At 47.6% G+C, this 21151-nt stretch overlaps 1 protein-coding gene across 3 annotated transcripts in view; it reads right to left on the bottom strand.

Moving 5' to 3' along the window:
- The window catches only part of FAM221B (family with sequence similarity 221 member B), a 131741-nt gene that overhangs the window by 15672 nt on the left and 94918 nt on the right, over nt 1-21151 (bottom strand). For all 3 annotated transcript variants that reach the window (XM_086949191.1, XM_086949193.1, XM_086949192.1), the window contains one exon: nt 12424-12543. In XM_086949191.1, coding sequence (XP_086805317.1) covers nt 12424-12543 — 120 coding nt within the window. The remainder of the gene's footprint in view (nt 1-12423; nt 12544-21151) is intronic.

Here is a 21151-nt window from a genome sequence, read left to right as displayed (position 1 = left end):
ATACAATACCTGGTAGGAGTGATACTTCAGGGTATGGTGTTAAAGTCCATGTTTACTACCGATTTATAAAGATTCATGTGGTCATGGGGTTGAAGTCTATGTTACAGAAGGTGACATTTCACTCTTCTGGTTACATGATTACATACTATGGGGCCTAATCACAACCTGCCTTATGTAGTACTTCCATAGTACCACTCACATACAACAAATGTTATTCACTAAACTACGTGCAAAGGTCTCTGCCTCACCAGTCTTTTCTGTGTGAGTACCTCTATACATGTATGCCAAAGTTTTAGGGACCGATTCCGATCTCGCTCGGAAAGCATACTGAACGACTTGGATTCGGAATGCTTTCCATACAACTCCGATTTTTTTTTTGCAGAGTTTTATATAGCGCAAAATTGACCCGAATCGGGTATCAGAGCGCTTTACATAGCACCAGTTACGTTACATGAGGACACACATTCATTTTTGTTAGGCACGGGGAGATTAAGTGATTTGCCCAGTGTTAGACCTGGCACCTTGGCGTGAGTTTCCCTTCCACTTTTTGCTGATGTGCCTCCGATGTTTTGCTGGTTTTCCGATACTCAGGGCACTGCGCCACGGCCGACCCGTGCCGCAGTGCAAGTGCTCCCTACTGTAAATTGTACATGTGATTGGTATCCATGATTGGTTCATTGGATTTACTGTTAGTCCCTAGTAAAGTGCACTAGGAGTGCCAGGGCTTGTAGATGCCAATACTGCTAGTGGGCCTGCAGCGCTGGTTGCGCCACCCACAGAAGCAGCCGTAAGATGTGTCTGGGGACTGCCACCGCAGAACCCGCGTGCAGTCTCGTACTGTCATGCCGGCTGGGCGAGTGCACCCACTCGCCAGCCCCTGAACCTTCCCTTGACTGCATATTAGTCACCCCTATGGTAGGCCTGCGGGCAGGGTGCATTGTAGGTGTAAGGTAGGACAAGCCCTGATGTGTGTGGCCTGCCCTAGTAGTGACTTACAACTAAATTCGTATTTCACTATTGAAGGCTACCTGCTTCCTTTAGGCCAGGATGGGCTGCTGGAATTATTACACCCTATAATCCCAGCAGGCCCAAGGAGCATGGTAGAGAGTCATGTTTAGTATGCTTGAACTCAGGATGATAAAATATTTCTTTTAGTAAAGTTTATTTTAATATCCTGTGTTTGCAAATGCTACTTTTAGAAAGTTAGCATTTGCTTGCCTAACCATTTCAGCCCGCCTCTGCTGGTATGTGTATCTGACTGTCTGGGACGTGTGAGTGACAGGGCTGGGGGAATGACAGGTGGTGAATGCGCAGATTACACCTTAGTGGGAGGTAGGAGTGGCTCTTGACTCAGAATCTTGCTGTGCTCTGCCACCACAATGCTGGCTCCACCCTCCTGGGGAGCGACTGATGACTCAGCCGACACCTGGCCCAGGAAGGGCGAAGCCCCATCAACAAGGTACTCTGGCTGCCCCTGTCCGCACAATGCTGGCTCCACCTCCTGTGGGGCGTCTGATGCGCCTGCCCCTCACACTGAAAGCAGAAGCCGGAGTACACCCACCAGAGTACTCAAGGACTGAAAGTGGCTATGCAAAGGCCCCCCTGGCCTGCGAGAACAAAAGAAATGCAGTATAAAAGAAGGAGCCTTGCTCCTTGTAAATTAGATCCTGTTTGGGCTACAGAAGGAACTCTACCCGACGAGAAGGACCGGGAAGGACAAGGAAGAGTGCTGGCTCTTGCCTGTGTCTGGTGCCTTGCTGCAGAAGGAGAGGAAAAGGAAAGACTACAAGAAGACTTTTGCTTTGAGAAACTTTGTGCCAAACTCTGCTGAGAGATCTCCAAGGGCTTGCTGTTGAACTTGCCCCCTGACCAGCGCCCCAGGACCAGTGGGCGCTACATCCTGAAGAAAGCGACTGTGTGTGCTGCTTATCGCTGCAGTACTGACAGAGGGGTTTGGGAGCGCTGGGCAATCCTGCCACGCTCCCCGTAACCAAGGCATCAACATCCCCCTGAGCACCGTGACCGGGGCCCAAAGCAACAGCGAGAACAACGTGAGGTCCAGCCGCCGCTGGCCCGAGCACCGCGACCGCAACTGCATCGGGAGCCCGAGAGCAAAGTGAAGGAGGACCCGTCCGGTCCAAGCTCCCGAATTGACTGCGCTTCGAGCCGTCAATCCACCTGCGAAGACGGACAGCTGCCCTGTGATAACCCCCTCTGGTCGGTAGCCTGCCCGACAGCCCAGCTGTGAGCGCACAGCTGCAACCGGTACTTTGGCTGGGTACGTCCTGCACTTGGGGACCGTACTGCCACTGGCCGTCACCACACAGCCGCCGCCTCCAGGGTCGGAGCGTACGACGAGGAAAGGACCCTGCCGCCACAGAGCACCGCCGCCCCGGATGACCCGTGACCTGCCCGGCTGAGAGCCGCAGCGAACAGCGACCCCGGAGAAGCAACGCGACGTGGGACAGCTCCCCTGGAAGCCGCCCGCTCCACAAGAATTTGAAAGGTACTGTGTTGTATCCTCACGGTGCGAGCGTCCTGCAACTCGAGCTCGCACCGCGCTATCTGCTCCCAACGCGAGCCGCCTCTGAAACCGAGGCTCGCACAGCTCCTGGCCCTCGAGGCCCACGCAGAGAGCGCATTGAGGCGCTACGAGACACTGAACCTTGTCAAACCTGGGCAGAAGGCCCAAAAGACTGCTTATTGCTAAAAGAGAACTGTGGCAACCTGAACTTAAGTAAACTGGAACCGCTATTGAAAGTTTGACAACTGTATTTACAAGCCTGCTTGAAATTTATATAAAGATATATATTTTTACGAATACAGTTTGGTGTCATTGTGTGGTGGGTTTGGCTGTGACGGTGTGAGATTGCAAATGTTTAACCCTATGTGCCCCAAAGATTAGCCTAAGACTGCTTAAGCCACACTACCTAGAGGGTAAGCAGAGGTTGTCTGGAAGGTAGCCCTCAGCCCTGACGAGGAAGAGAGAGTCCCTGCTTGTCGCTAGTGCTACACTGCGCCAACTAGAGCCTCCCCCTTCCTACATTGGTGGCAGCGGTGGGATTTTCGAATTTACATTTGCAGTGTCTATACCTTAACTTCTGACCATTGCACAGTGATTTCAGTCCAGTTACTTGGCCACAGGTTTTGTTGTAATTTTGCCGAGAGAAGATCCCTAGCGAAGAAACCATGCCGGGCACGAAGAGCCTGGATGGAGCAGAGTCCACGACCTCTGAGATGTTGGAGGTGGAGTGGGACGCCGCAAAGCTGGACAAATACTCAAAGAGTGAACTGAAGTTTTTCTGTAAGAAACTCAAGGTTCCGCACGCCGGTTGCAAGAACAAGCCAGAGCTCTACAAGGCCCTGAAAGCCTGGATAGAGTCCAGAAAGGCCCCGGAGGATCAAGATGCCCTCGCGGAGCAAGATGCAACTGAGGAGCAGAATGCACCTATGGATCTGGTGGATCTCGAAAGGCAAGACAGCGTGCACAGCTTTGGTAAAGGCCTGTCGCCAGAGGAGCTGGCGGACAGTAAGGAAACGAGGGATCATGAAAGGAAACTGGCGGAATTAAAAATCCAACTGGAGCTTGAAACCAAAAGAATGGCGCTGGAAGAGCGAAAGCACCAAATGGATTACGAATTGAAAATGAGGGAGATGAGTCTAAAGGAGAGAAACTTGGATCATCCTCCCTCTGGTGGCAGCACAACGCCGGTGCAGGTAGAGGCAAGAGTGCACATTCCTAAAGACGTAGTTAAAGAGTTCTTTAAGGGGGATGACATAGGACAGTGGTTTAGGGCATACGAGGTAGCCATGTCCTCCCACCGGGTCCCTGACAAGGATTGGGGAGCGGGGTTGTGGGGAAGGTTCCTTAGCGAAGGGCGAGATACCTTGCTAGATTTGCCCGTAGAAAATCAGAGATCCTATTCCCACATGAAAGAAGCTTTAATGAACAGGTACGGGCTTACCCCTGAAATGTATAGACAGAAGTTTAGGGGATGTACTAAGCGGCCTGGGAATACGTATGTGGAGTATGTGGCTTATTTTTGCAGAGCACTGGATGGTTGGGTGAAGGGTAGCAAAGTGAATGATTTTCAAGGTCTCTTTGATTTAATTGCATGGGAGCACTTGTCTGATCACTGTTTTCCTGAGTTATGCCAACACCTGATCGATAGCAAGCTGTCCAACCCGAGGAAGCTTGCTGAGGAGGCGGACCGCTGGCTCAGCACCAGGGTCCACAAGGGTCCAGTGGTAGACTCCGCCAAGAGTGGGCAGGGTCCCCAGCAGAAGAGTGGGGGGGACAAGGGAAAACAGAAAGGGCTCCAAAAAGGCCCCCAAAGTAATCCCCAAGGGGACCAGCAGAAAGGTTCTCAGCCTCCCCCACCCCCAAAGCAGAATGGGGCCCCGACAGGTAAACCTGTTCCAAAGGGGCCCTTCAATTGTTTCAAATGTGGCGAGCCTGGGCACATATCCAGTGACCCCAAGTGTCGCCTGTTTGGAAAACCCGCACCCACTGGTGCTCCGCTCCGTCAAGTGACTAGTGTTCACTTAGGAGAAGAAGTGATGGTCCCGGGGGGTGGAGATCCCGTTCACATGACCCTAGTCTCACTAGGAGACAGTGAGATGATCCCTACAAACTACCTGCCCTCTAACACTAAGAAATATGGGCAGGTGGTGATCATCAATGGTAAGGAAGCTGAAGCTCTTAGGGACACAGGAGCCAGTGTGACTGCAGTGAGGCAGCACCTGGTGTCTCAAGAGCAGGTTGTACCCCATGCCTACTGTAGGGTTATCAATGTTGATAATTCAGAGAGTCAGTGTCCGATGGCTCAAGTTCCCTTCGAGTGGGGGGGGGTCTCTGGTACTCTGCAGGTCTGTGTGAGGAAAACCATGCCTGTTGACTGTTTGCTAGGGAATGACTTGGAGCACTCCCCTTGGGAAAAGGTGGAGAAGACGACTCACCTGCGGATGGTGGGTCTGCCTGACTGGGCGTGCGTGACCACCCGGTCAATGGCAGCCAGTAGGGGTGATCAAGAGGTCCTGGGGCCTGAAGGAGAGGCCCAGGAACCGGCCTTAGGGAGAAGACGCCGGGGGCGCGGGAAACCGGCCCCTGAAGTTCCCACGGTCCAGGAGGAAGCAGACCTTGAGGGGGATGCCCTGGAGCCTACAGGGGAACAGATTGCCGAACTGGGGGACCTGCCTGAGCTGACCCATTGGCTGCAAGAAGGAGGACCCTCCAGGGAGGAATTCTGCAAGGAGCAGAAAGAATGCCCTTCTCTCGTGGGTATGCGGCAGCAGGCTGCAGACCAGGCCAATGGTGTTCAGGCCAAAACACATTATGTGTACTGGGAGAACGACCTCCTGTATTCAGAGCCTAAGGCTGCTGAACCTGGGTCAGCCCGTGTGCTGGTGGTACCCCAGAAGTTCAGAGCCTTCCTACTGGGTCTGGCTCACGATGTGCCTTTAGCAGGACATTTGGGGATGGACAAGACCTATGACAGGCTTGTCACCCACTTTTACTGGCCCCAAATGCACAAGAGCTCAGACACTCATTGTAGGACCTGTCCGACTTGCCAGGCAAGTGGGAAGAGCGGAGGAAGGAACAAGGCTCCTCTCCAACCCTTCCCTGTGGTCGGTACGCCATTCCAGCGAGTGGGTATTGATATTGTTGGGCCTCTGGACCCCAAGACAGCCATGGGCAACAGGTTCATCCTGGTCTTGGTGGACCATGCCACCCGGTACCCTGAAGCCATCCCTCTGAGGACAGTGACGGCCCCCGTGGTGGGACGTGCACTGATGGGAATTTTCTCACGAGTAGGATTCCCTCTAGAGGTGGTGAGCGATAGGGGGACCAACTTCATATCCAAGTATATGAAGTCCCTTTGGCAAGAGTGTGGTGTAACGTATAAGTTCACCACGCCTTACCATCCCCAAGGTAACGGGTTGGTTGAGAGATTCAACCGAACCCTGAAAGGCATGATCATGGGCCTAGAAGGTCCGATGAGGCGTAAGTGGGACGTCCTCTTACCATGCCTGCTCTTTGCGTATCGCGAGGTACCACAGAAGTCCCTAGGGTTCAGCCCCTTTGAACTGCTGTACGGTCACCCCGTGAGAGGACCACTGAGTTTGGTAAAGGAAGGCTGGGAGCAATCTCCCAGGAAACCTCCCCAGAATGTATATAGCTACATGCTGGCCTTCAGAAACCAAACCAGGCGCTTCAGACAACTTGCCGAGGCAAATCTGGAAGCAAGCCAGGAGGAGATGAAGCGGTGGTACGACCAGAATGCCACTCTGGTCGAGCTTCAGCCTGGACAAGAGGTGTATGTCCTGGCCCCAGTGGAACCCTGTGCCCTTCAGGATAAGTGGACAGGTCTATTTGAGGTTGTGGAGCGCAAGAGCCCAGTGACATACTTGGTGGACATGAAGACGCCCAGGAACCCTTTGAGGGTCCTACATGTCAACCGCCTCAAGCCCCACTTAAGAAGGTCCGAAGTGGGCATGTTGTTGGCAACTGATGATGGAATGGAGGAGGAGTCGGAGCCTCTTCCTGACCTCTTAGTGGCCTGTGAGAAAGACGGGTCAGTGGATGGAGTTAACCTCTCACCCACCCTGACCCCCGAACAACAGGAAGACTGCCGCCAGTTGCTGGGGCAGTTTCCAGATCTGTTCTCCCTGGTTCCGAGTGTCACAGATTGGTGCGTCCATGATGTGGACACTGTAGACAGCTTGCCTGTGAAGCATAAGGCTTACAGAGTGACTGACAGGGTCCGGGCCTGCATCAAGGAGGAGGTCTCCAAGATGCTTGCCCTTGGGGTGGTTGAGTCTTCCAGCAGTCCTTGGTCCAGCCCCGTGGTCTTGGTCCCGAAGGCTGCTGCGCCGGGAGCCGCACCCGAACTCCGGTTCTGTGTGGACTACAGAGGACTCAATTCAGTCACGAAGACTGACGTGCACCCCATCCCCAGAGCTGATGAGCTCATTGATCGGCTAGGGGCTGCCCGGTTCCTCAGCACGTTTGATTTAACGTCTGGGTACTGGCAGATCGCCTTGACCGATGGGGCAAAGGAGAGGTCAGCATTCTCTACACCAGATGGGCATTTCCAGTTCCGGGTTATGCCATTTGGAATGAAGAATGCCCCTGCCACCTTTCAGAGATTGGTCAACCAGGTGTTGGCTGGACTGGATGAGTTCAGTGCCGCCTACCTGGATGACATCGCGGTGTTCAGTGGCACCTGGCCAGAACACCTGCGACACCTCTGGGAAGTATTGATGGCCCTGCGCAGAGCAGGCCTCACAATCAAGGCAAGCAAGTGCCAGATTAGGAAGGTTTCCTTGGTGTACTTGGGACACCAAGTGGGGAGTGGCAAGGTAGCACCCTTGCAACCCAAAATCGAGACCATCCTGGCTTGGGAACCCCCCAAGACCCAGACTGCAGTGAGAGCCTTCCTGGGGCTCACTGGGTATTACAGGAGGTTTGTCAAGGGCTATGGCACGATTGTGACCCCCTTGACAGAGCTGACTTCGAAGAAGCAGCCCAGGAATGTGATTTGGACTGACACCTGTCAGAAGGCTTTTGACACCCTGAAGACTGCCATGTGCACGGCGCCCGTGCTCCTGGCTCCTGATTTCTCCAAGGAATTCATAGTGCAAACAGACGCTTCAGAGCATGGTGTAGGGGCTGTTCTTTCACAGATGACTGAGGAGGGCTTTGACCAACCCGTAGCCTTCATAAGTAGGAGGTTACTTCCACGGGAAAGTAGGTGGAGTGCAATAGAGCGTGAAGCATTCGCAGTGGTCTGGGCGCTGAAGAAGCTAAGACCCTACTTGTTTGGGTCTCACTTCCGAGTTCAGACGGACCACAGGCCCCTCAGATGGTTGATGCAAATGAGGGGTGAGAACCCGAAACTGTTGAGGTGGTCCATTTCTCTACAGAGTATGGACTTTACGGTGGAACACTGCCCTGGCACAGATCACGCCAACGCTGATGGTCTGTCCAGATTTTTCCGCCTTAGTGATGTGGAACTCCCTAGGGAAGGGTAGTTCCTCCCACATTTCAGCTGGAGGGGACACATGTTAGACCTGGCACCTTGGCGTGAGTTTCCCTTCCACTTTTTGCTGATGTGCCTCCGATGTTTTGCTGGTTTTCCGATACTCAGGGCACTGCGCCACGGCCGACCCGTGCCGCAGTGCAAGTGCTCCCTACTGTAAATTGTACATGTGATTGGTATCCATGATTGGTTCATTGGATTTACTGTTAGTCCCTAGTAAAGTGCACTAGGAGTGCCAGGGCTTGTAGATGCCAATACTGCTAGTGGGCCTGCAGCGCTGGTTGCGCCACCCACAGAAGCAGCCGTAAGATGTGTCTGGGGACTGCCACCGCAGAACCCGCGTGCAGTCTCGTACTGTCATGCCGGCTGGGCGAGTGCACCCACTCGCCAGCCCCTGAACCTTCCCTTGACTGCATATTAGTCACCCCTATGGTAGGCCTGCGGGCAGGGTGCATTGTAGGTGTAAGGTAGGACAAGCCCTGATGTGTGTGGCCTGCCCTAGTAGTGACTTACAACTAAATTCGTATTTCACTATTGAAGGCTACCTGCTTCCTTTAGGCCAGGATGGGCTGCTGGAATTATTACACCCTATAATCCCAGCAGGCCCAAGGAGCATGGTAGAGAGTCATGTTTAGTATGCTTGAACTCAGGATGATAAAATATTTCTTTTAGTAAAGTTTATTTTAATATCCTGTGTTTGCAAATGCTACTTTTAGAAAGTTAGCATTTGCTTGCCTAACCATTTCAGCCCGCCTCTGCTGGTATGTGTATCCGACTGTCTCGGACGTGTGAGTGACAGGGCTGGGGGAATGACAGGTGGTGAATGCGCAGATTACACCTTAGTGGGAGGTAGGAGTGGCTCTTGACTCAGAATCTTGCTGTGCTCTGCCACCACAATGCTGGCTCCACCCTCCTGGGGAGCGACTGATGACTCAGCCGACACCTGGCCCAGGAAGGGCGAAGCCCCATCAACAAGGTACTCTAGCTGCCCCTGTCCGCACAATGCTGGCTCCACCTCCTGTGGGGCGTCTGATGCGCCTGCCCCTCACACTGAAAGCAGAAGCCGGAGTACACCCACCAGAGTACTCAAGGACTGAAAGTGGCTATGCAAAGGCCCCCCTGGCCTGCGAGAACAAAAGAAATGCAGTATAAAAGAAGGAGCCTTGCTCCTTGTAAATTAGATCCTGTTTGGGCTACAGAAGGAACTCTACCCGACGAGAAGGACCGGGAAGGACAAGGAAGAGTGCTGGCTCTTGCCTGTGTCTGGTGCCTTGCTGCAGAAGGAGAGGAAAAGGAAAGACTACAAGAAGACTTTTGCTTTGAGAAACTTTGTGCCAAACTCTGCTGAGAGATCTCCAAGGGCTTGCTGTTGAACTTGCCCCCTGACCAGCGCCCCAGGACCAGTGGGCGCTACATCCTGAAGAAAGCGACTGTGTGTGCTGCTTATCGCTGCAGTACTGACAGAGGGGTCTGGGAGCGCTGGGCAAGCCTGCCACGCTCCCCGTAACCAAGGCATCGACATCCCCCCTGAGCACCGTGACCGGGGCCCAAAGCAACAGCGAGAACAACGTGAGGTCCAGCCGCCGCTGGCCCGAGCACCGCGACCGCAACTGCACCGGGAGCCCGAGAGCAAAGTGAAGGAGGACCCGTCCGGTCCAAGCTCCCGAATTGACTGCGCTTCGAGCCGTCAATCCACCTGCGAAGACGGACAGCTGCCCTGTGATAACCCCCTCTGGTCGGTAGCCTGCCCGACAGCCCAGCTGTGAGCGCACAGCTGCAACCGGTACTTTGGCTGGGTACGTCCTGCACTTGGGGACCGTACTGCCACTGGCCGTCACCACACAGCCGCCGCCTCCAGGGTCGGAGCGTACGACGAGGAAAGGACCCTGCCGCCACAGAGCACCGCCGCCCCGGATGACCCGTGACCTGCCCGGCTGAGAGCCGCAGCGAACAGCGACCCCGGAGAAGCAACGCGACGTGGGACAGCTCCCCTGGAAGCCGCCCGCTCCACAAGAATTTGAAAGGTACTGTGTTGTATCATCACGGTGCGAGTGTCCTGCAACTCGAGCTCGCACCGCGCTATCTGCTCCCAACGCGAGCCGCCTCTGAAACCGAGGCTCGCACAGCTCCTGGCCCTCGAGGCCCACGCAGAGAGCGCATTGAGGCGCTACGAGACACTGAACCTTGTCAAACCTGGGCAGAAGGCCCAAAAGACTGCTTATTGCTAAAAGAGAACTGTGGCAACCTGAACTTCAGTAAACTGGAACCGCTATTGAAAGTTTGACAACTGTATTTACAAGCCTGCTTGAAATTTATATAAAGATATATATTTTTACGAATACAGTTTGGTGTCATTGTGTGGTGGGTTGGTTGTGACGGTGTGAGATTGCAAATGTTTAACCCTATGTGCCCCAAAGATTAGCCTAAGACTGCTTAAGCCACACTACCTAGAGGGTAAGCAGAGGTTGTCTGGAAGGTAGCCCTCAGCCCTGACGAGGAAGAGAGAGTCCCTGCTTGTCGCTAGTGCTACACTGCGCCAACTAGAGCCTCCCCCTTCCTACACCCAGAATCACAGGATGTTTGGTGTTGTTACCGAGACTCGAACCAAGATCCCAAGGTCCGAAGTTGAGCACCCTAGCCGTTAGGCCAACTCCTCTCCCAATTGTGGGATTCCGACTGAACGAGTATGATGCATTTGAATGCATCCGGATACGATTTGATTGGTCTCCTATTGACTTCAATGGGAGCCTGTGTACTGAACGCATACCCAGGCTCGCATTGATAAAAGGGGTGGTTGGGGATAAGCATGCATCCTGTGGTGGGCACCCCTTTGTGCCTGCCACTCCATGGATGGTCTAAAAGGGGGACCCATTGGTCCCCCCATTGGCCAGAATAGAAGGGCCTGTGTGAATGAGGCCTACTTTGGGCCCCTAAAGAACGATTCCAGAAGCCTTTTAGATCTGGGCAAACCAGATCGAAAGGCTGACAGAATCGTTCACCGTACTTGTTCGCTTGGAAAACCTAATCCATAGAACTGTACTAATCAGCTCCAGAAAGCTTTATCACTCCGAATGACTTCAGGAACCGATTCGGTCAGCGCTAAAGTTTTCTAGGCATCGTACTTGGTAGTTCGGAACAGTGAATGATTCGGTCGGAAACAAGGACTCTGGATAGGTTTAGCCAATTCTAAATTCGATTCAGAGTCTTTCCGACTGAGCTCAGAATCGACCCCTTTGTAGTAAATGTGGGAGGGACTGGGAGAGTGGCTGGAAAATTTGAATACTTACTACAAATTAGGAGAGGTTTTGGGAGGAGGAAAGGGGGGTTAAGAGAGGGACACCACCTGCAAAACAGTAAGCACATTGCTATTCACTAACTAAATTACTACTTGGAAAGTAAAGGAGGCAAGGGCTTATCATAGCACCACATTAGAATTACTGTTAAAAGACATTTATTCATTTCAACTTCTTAAAAATATATACATTTAATTAAATGTTTAAAGAAGTATATATAGTACCAAATAATTACTATTTCATTTTAAAATACTTTAATATCCTTTTTTAAATTCAAAAGTAAATGGTATATTTAAAAAAAGCGTATGAAGTTATTTTAAATTAATTCTATACAGAACTTATAATTCTTTTCAACACCAAATTAATATAAACATTTTACTTTAGGTGGGATTAAAAAAAAACTTTACACAATTTTTTAATTTATTTTAATTGATTTAAATTAATTAATATTTAATTTTAAATTAAATTAATAGGATGCAACCTGTTGTTTTTGTTTTATATATAAAATAAATGTATGCAATTAATTTACACTAATGTTTATTCTAAAACATTTAAAACTTTTTTTTAAAGTGTCATAAATGTTTTACCAATTCCCTATAGTTTATCAAAGAGAGATCTCCTCCCTGGTGGCAGAGATCTGCTATACGTGACAAGTTACAAATAGTAACTTTACACTCACTGAGGCTCCACCTTTTCAATTCAGCGGGTGAAGACAGGTAAGCCTGAACGTTATTGTAAATTTACACTTGTCAATGATGAATAGCCAATTTGCACTATTTTTCACATCTGTTCTTTGAAGAATATTTACTACAAAGTGTAGGAATAAATGTAAACATGTAGATTTACTCATGTGTAAGTTTACCATCGCGAATATATTCCTAGACATTTTGTAGTTCATGGAGTTGACTGAAAAGGTGTACTTTTGTGGAGGCACACATGGGTAAAGATACTGCTGAAGTTCTTTGAGTCTTGAGTTTACTCCAGAGTACCTGGATCGAGTCACTCCGACTATGTCAAAACACCTGATTAGCGGAATTCCTAACTTCATGTGGTTAAAGATTGAGTCAACACTCCCAGTGGAACCTTACCAAATGGAAGATTTGACTTCCTTCTCATCTCGGTTGTCTCAAAGTAGGTTTGGTGTTTCTCCCACTTCCTGTCACAAGCTGCACAGAGAAAGGCTGATTCAAAGAACTGACAGCGGCAATCTGCAAAAAAAAGAAAGCAAAATTGTCTACACTTGAATAGTTCTTTAAAAGCTAAGATGCTTCGAAGCCGGCTTACGCCAGTCATGGATGGAAAAGATTGTAGAACATAGGATTTGTGGATGCATGCTAAATACAGAAGACCTTCAGTAGCATTGACGCAGAAGGGCAATTCAGACATTGGGGAAGTTGTTGAGGAACCTGAGAGATGAGAGCAGATAAGTGAGTAAAATGAGTGTGTTTCTGGTGTAGCATAATCTTTGAAGGTATGACTCACACTCTCAACTGACCTATTCCTAAGGCTGTCTCATGACTTTTCATCCCTACAGCGGACACAAAATACAATGCTGGCCTCACAAACATTGGGTTCAAGAGATAGTGCCCAAAGTCTTCTCTGGTCTCTGTACCACTCAACACAAACAGAGGGAGGTTGGAAGCACACTGCCTCTCATCATAGCACTCAATTTGCCCCCAATGCATCATGGTAAATGCAGTGCATGATAACACTTATTTCAGTAGTAGTCTTTCATTTTTCACCCTTCCTGGTGCAGCCTTTGCTGTGTAACTCTACACAGATGTTTATAGTTACCCAGCTCACAGTACTCATTTTAATTGACCATGAAAGAGTGAATGGATGAGTGGACTAATTGTGATCAGAACCGGTTGCTATGAGGGCAAACGCAGATTTCTGGAGTGGATCCATTAGTCTTCAAAGCCACCGGACCTGGCTCTTTTCAAAAGGGGTTGAAGGTATCTGAATCATTATGTGACAATACACATTGGATGCTTGCCATCTGACAGCTAGACAGACAAAACTGCCACTTGAATTCCAAACGGAAACAAAATTGTTTGTCAAGCAACAAAAAAAAAATTCCTGAAAAGCGAAATTTTATTCTTAAATTATTTTTTTTTAAAGTGGGAAATGGAACTCGAGCTGCAAAAAAGCTAGGTTTGTTAAACTTTTCCAAACTTGAAAAGAAGACTAAAAGTGGAAGGAGCATATGTGAACAGGAAGGTCAGATAACAGAAGAAAGACAATGATGAAAATTGGTGTAGAGGACTGGAAAGAAAGGGAATTAGAGAAAGGAAGAGGAAGGGGATATCTTTAGAAATCTAAACAATAACATGAAGTGGATGGCGTGCACTGGAGGGGAAAATAAATGGAGAAATATGAGTGGGGTTATGTGGCCGCTGGGTGAGACAAGAGCATTTAAATAGAACAAAAACAACAGTGAGTGTAGGAACCTGACTTGTGTGGACAAAGATCATGGGGCTCTCAGTCGCCCGACAAGATTAAGAGGTTTATGGATTTCAGAAGGTAGAAGAGACGTAACTGGTGTTAGGTGATGGTTAAGTACCTCAATGGAAAGATAAAAGACAAGGGGGGTGATTACGATGGTGGGCGGACTCAAGTCCACTCGCCATGGTAGCGGTGCCTGGGACCGCCTGCCTGTACAGCGTCAGTCCCGCACCACGTATTATGATGCAACCGCCACCAAAGCGGTTCCATCATGCTAGGTTGTATTGTATTGTGTTGTATTTTGGATTTATAAAGCGCACTGTAACTCAACGGGCATCCTGGCGCTGCGGTAAAAATACTCCATCCCCACGATTCCAGTCTCACTGGTTGCTAATCTCGGCCTGTACTCTAGGGAAAAGCCAAGTTTTGACTTTGCCCCTGAACTTCACCAGATCCTGCATCTGTCTTAACTCAACTGGCTATTCCAGAGGCGTGCTGCTGCATAGCTAAAAGCTCTTCCGCTGGATTTAACTTTCTTGATCTTGGGTATATTCACCAGATTAGTGGCGGAAGAACAAGGCTCCGTGTGGGATTATACCAATTAAACTTAAACTGTAGCGGTATTGGTCCCATCCCGTGCAGTGCCTTAAAGACAATGCACAATGACTTGAATTGAATCCTCTGGAGTATCTGAAGCCAATGCAGATTCGACAATGCCAAGGAAGTGGATGACCGTCGTGGACTAGACAGGGCCGGTTTAGCCGCCACCGTCTGTACTTTCTGGAGTCTCCCAATTAGGTACCCAGGTGTTTCCAGCAGTAGCGCATTTCCATAGTCAAGTCGACTCAGAATAACGCTCCTTACTATATGTGCTCGCACCTCGTATGGGAGTAACGGCAAGTTCTTCGGGAGAGCTCTTATAAGCGAAAAACAGCTTCCCACAATTTTATTGATGTGGGTTTCAAGGTTCAATTTATCGTTAAAACTGACCCCAAGATTGCGTACTGTTGTGACGGGTAGCAAAGGTCTCTCCTTGGAAATGGGCCAAAAACCCAAAGGGAGAGAACAGGAGACTTTACCTGCTGCACAGCAGATTATCTCAGTTTTTTCACAGTTGAATTGTAAAGAGTTGTTTTTTAGCCAGTGCATCATTTCTAGCATAAAGGCGTGGAATTGTTCCAGTGAGACTGCAGGTTTCTCTCAATGAGACAATAAGCTGTGTATCATCAGCGTAGTTTACCAACCTAACCCCATTGGACTTAATTATCGAGATCAGGGGCTCATATAGGTGTTAAATAGTAATGGGCTGATTGCAGAGCCCTGGGGGATCCCATGCCTAATCTCCGTAAAGTACGAACGATAAGGGGGAAGGGTGACCGCCTGACGTCTGTTTGTCAGGTATGATCGAAACAAATCTAGTGCTACACCCCTACAGTTTACAGCCTGGTCATAAGAGCTGTGTGGTTAACCGTATCGAACGCGGCAGACGGGTCTAGTAAGATCGAAATTGCTGGTTGTCCTCTGTCTGCTTGCTTTCGAAGGTCTTCCAAAAAGGTAACTAAAGCTGTCTCAGTCCCATGATCTGGGCGAAACCCAAACTGCACATCCTCCAGCTAGTTGTTACGCTCCAAAAACTGGGAGAGTGCCCCACTGACCAAACGTTCTATGATCTTTACTGGATATAGGAGGAGGGATATCGGCCTGTAGTTTTTTGGGCATGCTGGATCAAGTGTCGGATTGTTCAGCAATGGTGTAATGATTACTTGTGTCCACTGCTTAGTGATAGATTGCACAGCTGTCGGAGTATAGGAAGCAACTCACTTCCCAGCTCCTTCCAAATTTCAGGAGGGTGGAGGTCCAAAGGGGGGCCTGAAGAAACTCCTTAGAGGGAAGCTCAAAGGGATCCGAATAGATTGCCTGGTCCTCCGGCTCAACCCCTCTTTCCCAGCTCTTTTGCTTACCCGTAGACGGTTGTCCATCTACCTCGCCGGATATACCCACTTCTTCAATTTCCAGCCCTTCTATCATTTTTCATATTTTGTCGTCAAAGAATGTAGCTAAGCTATTACATAGCTCTTGACTAGGTGGGATGCTGCTACTAGTGAATTCGTGACTAGCAATGTCCTTCATGATTTTAAAAATAGCCCTAGTGCTGTTAGGCGCCTTCAGGATAGTTTTGGCATAGTAGTCTGCCTCAGTATTCCCAATTTCCTTTTTATAAATGGCTAACTCTTCCTTCCAGAGGGCTTTGTCTATCTCTGCATATGCTTTCCTCCATTGCCGCTCTGCCAATTTGGATTCCCTTTTTTTGTCCTTAATGTATCATTGTACCAGGGGGTGGAGGGTCTCCCCAACTTCCTGATTTTCTTAGCCGGGGCAATCTGGTCAAGAGTTTCGGTGATATGTTCGCAGAAGGCCGCATAGTTTTGTTCCATTGATTTCATCAGGGGGTCCAGAAGCCCATTGACCTTAAATATTGGGGATAAATCAGCCCTCTTTTGTTTCGTGCACTGCATCACCAAAAGCGATGCAGTGCGCGCAACGAAATTCGTTTTATTCATTTATATGTTTACTTACCTGTTAAACTCCGTAATCCATACATTACTACCCCCCCACCCTGCCCCTCCCCCTCCCCACGTCACCGCCCTGCAGGAACTCCTACTACTGACCGCAGCTGGGCAAGCCTACAAGTCAAGCTTCCTCTATTCAATAATTAAAAGTTCTGAACAAGTGATGTATTTTTAAAATAGCAAATTCAGTGAGTTAAAAGAATATCACGCGTAGCTAGCAGTATTCTTACAGCGTCCGCTGCGCGCTCGGTCTGTCATGGGTTTAAGTACCCTGTGGTACAAACCGACTAGACTGCTCAACCCGCCGGAACCACGGGGGCCAGAAGGGAGGGAACTGAAAACTGCCCTAGGTCCACCCTCCGTTCAAACGTCACTTGTCGCGGCGGACCAGGGTGCAGGGGGCAAGCCTACAAGTAAGTCAAGCTTCCTCTATTCAATAATTAAAAGTTCTAAACAAGTGATGTATTTTTAAAATAGCAAATTCAGTGAGTTAAAAGAATATCACGTGTAGCTAGCAGTATTCTTACCACTGGCTGCATCACCCGTTGTAATGCTAAAAGAGCATGTTGTGCGTTTCCCTGCGCTACATGGCAGGCACCAAGCGGTGTCTGCCATGTAGTGCAGGGAAATGTAGGAGGGTACTCCCCCAGTGCAGCACCACCTCCCCCAACACAAGGGGACCGCAACGGGCCACAGAAACTAATCCACACCAGCCTTTCTGGAAAGGCTGGCTACAGGCAGCATTGTAATTTGGCAGACCGTGGCGGCTAGGCACCGCCACCTTTTTACAGATGCTGACAATTGCCTGAGGTGGAAGCATGGCGGGCAGTCTTTACAACTGCTGTGGTCCGACAGCGATTCCCCACGCCATCGTAATATGGGGACGGAATTGCTGTCAGATGGCGGAGGGCAAGCCACCGCATGACTGGCAGTGGCGGGCCTTCTGCCATCTTAATCACCCCCAAAGTGCTTTGAGCAGGTTGTTGTAAAATGGTGGATGGTGAGGGAATGGGGGAAGAATGTGGGAGGTAAGGGGGTTGAGGGGGTACTTGTTAACTTGTTTTTGTTCCACACTTCTGGTTATAATATAGCATGTGTATTTGTAAAGCGCACGTTCACCAATGCAAGTATTTTGGCGCTGAATAACAGATGATTACTTTTACACAACTCATTGGAACTCATTTTATCAACCTTGGAAGGATGAAAGGCTGAGTGGACCGCCTGAGATTTGGACCTGTGATCATGAGGTCAAACACAGGCCCCTACAGTGGACGCATTTGTTAGATCACTAAGCCAACAGACCAGGTTATCTTATGTTAACTCATGAAACTGGGGAAAAACCATTAATGTGTCCTTTAAAAAAAATGAAATTATCTTTTAAATCAATAAAAATGAGTGAAAACTAATTAGGAGTTAAAGCAAACTGAGTTGTTGGAGGAAGAACAAGAGTGGGGAGAGGCCCACGGTGGAAGGATGAGAGGCTCTGGAATGTCCCCCCCTGGGGCAGAAGGTGTAGACACAAAGGCACTGAATCACAAACTATTTGTTCAAACTTAGGTGCAGAAGAAGAGCTTTTAAGAAGACAAACATCAATCCTGATTCACTGATTACAGAGCAGAACTGTGGAATTGTGTGTTGAAATCTGCTTGCAGAGGTGGCTTGTGGGTGTTCCTTGAAGGGTCCACCAAGTTTGGGGCTCTTTTGCAGGCAGTTCCCCATCCTGGAAAGGATTGTAGATTTGTTGATCTCAATGCAGGAGTTCATGAGTTTCCAAGCTGGAATTGGAAGCTAGCACGTCAAAAACTGACAGAAAAGTAGGATAACTGGTCTCTATTAAAGGAAAAATATTTGCTCTATTGGGAAAAAATTGAGCAACTCCACTTGTCCATTTCTGGATGTAAAAGTATACATCTGTACATTACTGCATGTGTACATTCCATTAGGTTTCTGTGACAGTTCTAGATTCATAAGAGTGGGCCTGGAATTCTTTGTGCAGTTTTTGACAGTAAGGATGTACACAAAATATAGGTGTGACCTTTCAAAAGGGCCGTTTTATGAACTGGACCCAAAAGAATTGCTATATGGGGAGATACTCTGATGGAAAAAAACAACACAGTGGAAGAGATGTCTATGTTCCTTCAAATAAACATTCTTGAGGAAAAATGTTTCACTGTGTAACTCATTATTCAGGTTGGAATTATCGCTCTTTGGAATATTGTTCATGTTGAAAGTTTCATGAACAAGGGCTGCACAGAAATGGCTTGTCAGGATTGATGCAGGACACAAAGGTGTTCATTACGATGTCCGCCCGCCAACGCAACGGCAAACGGACTGCCCGCCATGGGTGCAGCGATCCCGCCATGTCAATCAGTATGTGACCGACACCATGGCGGTCACATCCCACATTTTTTACATTGCGGCGGGCTGTACTGTAAGCAGCACCTGCCGCAATATAAAAAATGCATGTTGTGCATTTGCATGCACAACGTGACAGGCACCGCGAGGTGCCTGCCACCTTGTACATGCAAATGTTGCGGGGGTGCCATAGATACTCCCCATGTGCACCCCACACCCCACCAGCACCCTGGGGGCCCGCAACAGGCTCCCAACAGCAAGAACCGCCTGGCTTTCCATGGCGGCATCGCAGCCATGAAAAGTTAATGTTCCGACTACATCGTAATATGAATGGCATTGTCTTGCAGACACCGCCACCATATTGTGTCCCTTTTTTCAGCCCGGTCTAGAATTCAACCGGCGGAAAAGCGCCAGACGGTCTTTTCATCCGCTGCGGTGCCCTGCCATACTAATATGGCGGGGGAATCCAGGGACATATGGCGGACGGATCGTCACCGCCGGCCCAGCGGGGGCCTTCTGCCCACCATCATAATGGGGGCAATAGAGTTATTTGCCTTAGACCTTCTCATGCCCTGCCCATCTGCATCCAGTTTAACTCAACATGGGCTGAAAAAGAAAATCTGGTAGGAAGCTCTGGTAATATTTATTAACAGGTAGGAGAGCAAAGCTGTGTCAAAAACAGACCAATCACAAAAAAGGATACTGTGACTATTGGAGCACAGCAAACTGTGTGTTGATCCCCACTTTTTTTACAAAACAGGACTCCAAATTTTTGATAGCACTAAAGAATCAACCCTTTTATTTGGAAAGTTATCCTTAATGGAAGTGGAATACTCACACATATCGACTAGCAATACACACAATTGAAATTACAAAAATATCGAGAAACAAATATTGACTACAAAATAATCGTACACAAAAATATTGGAAAATTCTAATTAACAAATAATCCCAAAAAATATTGACATATATAATACCGACAACACAAACATTGCTAAAATACATCTTAACATAAAAATAACATTTAAACATAGTAAAAACTAATTTTAACGTTTTTAAAAAACACACTTTTCTAACATTTAAATGTACATCAAAAAAATTATCAAACATCTACAAAAAACAAACTAATAAACGTAAAAAATCCAATTAAAATAAATCCACCAACACAAAAGCTCAAATTAATAATTACCACTATTACATATTAATAAGCAAATATACAACATATAATAAAATATAACTTATATTAAAACATATATTCTAATTATATTATAACATAAAATAAAAAAGAGCTTTTAAATAAATACCAAACACATTAAACAAATTAAATTATTACTGCCAAAATTATCCCAAAGATGCTATTCCAACCAATCAAATTCAACTACAACCTCAGAACCCAATAGTAAGCTTCAACTAATTAAACTAACACTATAAAAGTAACCAATTAATTAACATTAAAATTACCTCAAAACTGACAAACATTGGTGAAGGACACATCTTTGCCAGATAGACAACACAACGAAAAAGATCTACATATACTACTACAATCAAAAAGTATTGTTAAAGGTAAGCATAAAACATTTAAAATAAATAAATAACCTTAACTAAAAAAAATGAAACATATAAACCTACTAAACAAAACCATTGTTTTTTCCTGGTCATGTTTTATAGACTAAACTTCACCAAAACTCTACAGTACATACACATTTCTACTCCACCATTTCCTACAAAAAGAAGGAACACAATCAACACTAACAAAATACATACAATCAAGTAAGTATATGTCCTAACAATTTGTAAAACTTAAAATAATAGACCTAAAGACAATCTTAACAAACAAAATATAATTAATAAAAACCTTTATCTCATTTCCCTTTAACAGGCTATAGAATGACAAATTCAAAAACAAGATCTAAGAAATAAAGTACATAAGCGAAAAAGAGTAAGTATTTTTTAGAACATAAAAATGACGAAATAAAAATGGACACTAACGAAACAAAACTAACAAAGAAAATGTTACACTTTAATAAAGCTAACACTTTTTTCAACCAACAGAAAAAAATTCAAGCAGTAGACCACCAACAAACTTTGAGAAAGCATCATAAAGAAAAAAAACAACACATATGTAAGTATGATTAAAAATTGAAAATGTATACCAAAATGTTTACTTTTCACTTATTAACAATTAACTCCAATTCTTGCTATGGGAGAGCAATCACCAGGGAAACAACCATAATTAATGTTAAAGAACACAACCACTGACCCATTGTCACAGAAATAGAGGTTAGGGACGCTCTAGAAAACATCAAAGCACAGACATTTTAAAACATGTTCTCACACGTGTTCCGGGGCATGTTCCTGGGCAGTTACCTTCCATCCCAAACTAGAACAAAAAGATTAATTAATCAAACACCACCCCTCCCAAAACTTTCTCAGATATAGAAATACT

The sequence above is a fragment of the Lissotriton vulgaris genome, unplaced genomic scaffold (assembly GCF_964263255.1).
Source record: "Lissotriton vulgaris unplaced genomic scaffold, aLisVul1.2 SCAFFOLD_1743, whole genome shotgun sequence".
Lineage (NCBI taxonomy): Eukaryota > Metazoa > Chordata > Amphibia > Caudata > Salamandridae > Lissotriton > Lissotriton vulgaris.
This window is presented reverse-complemented; position numbering and strand designations above follow the sequence as displayed.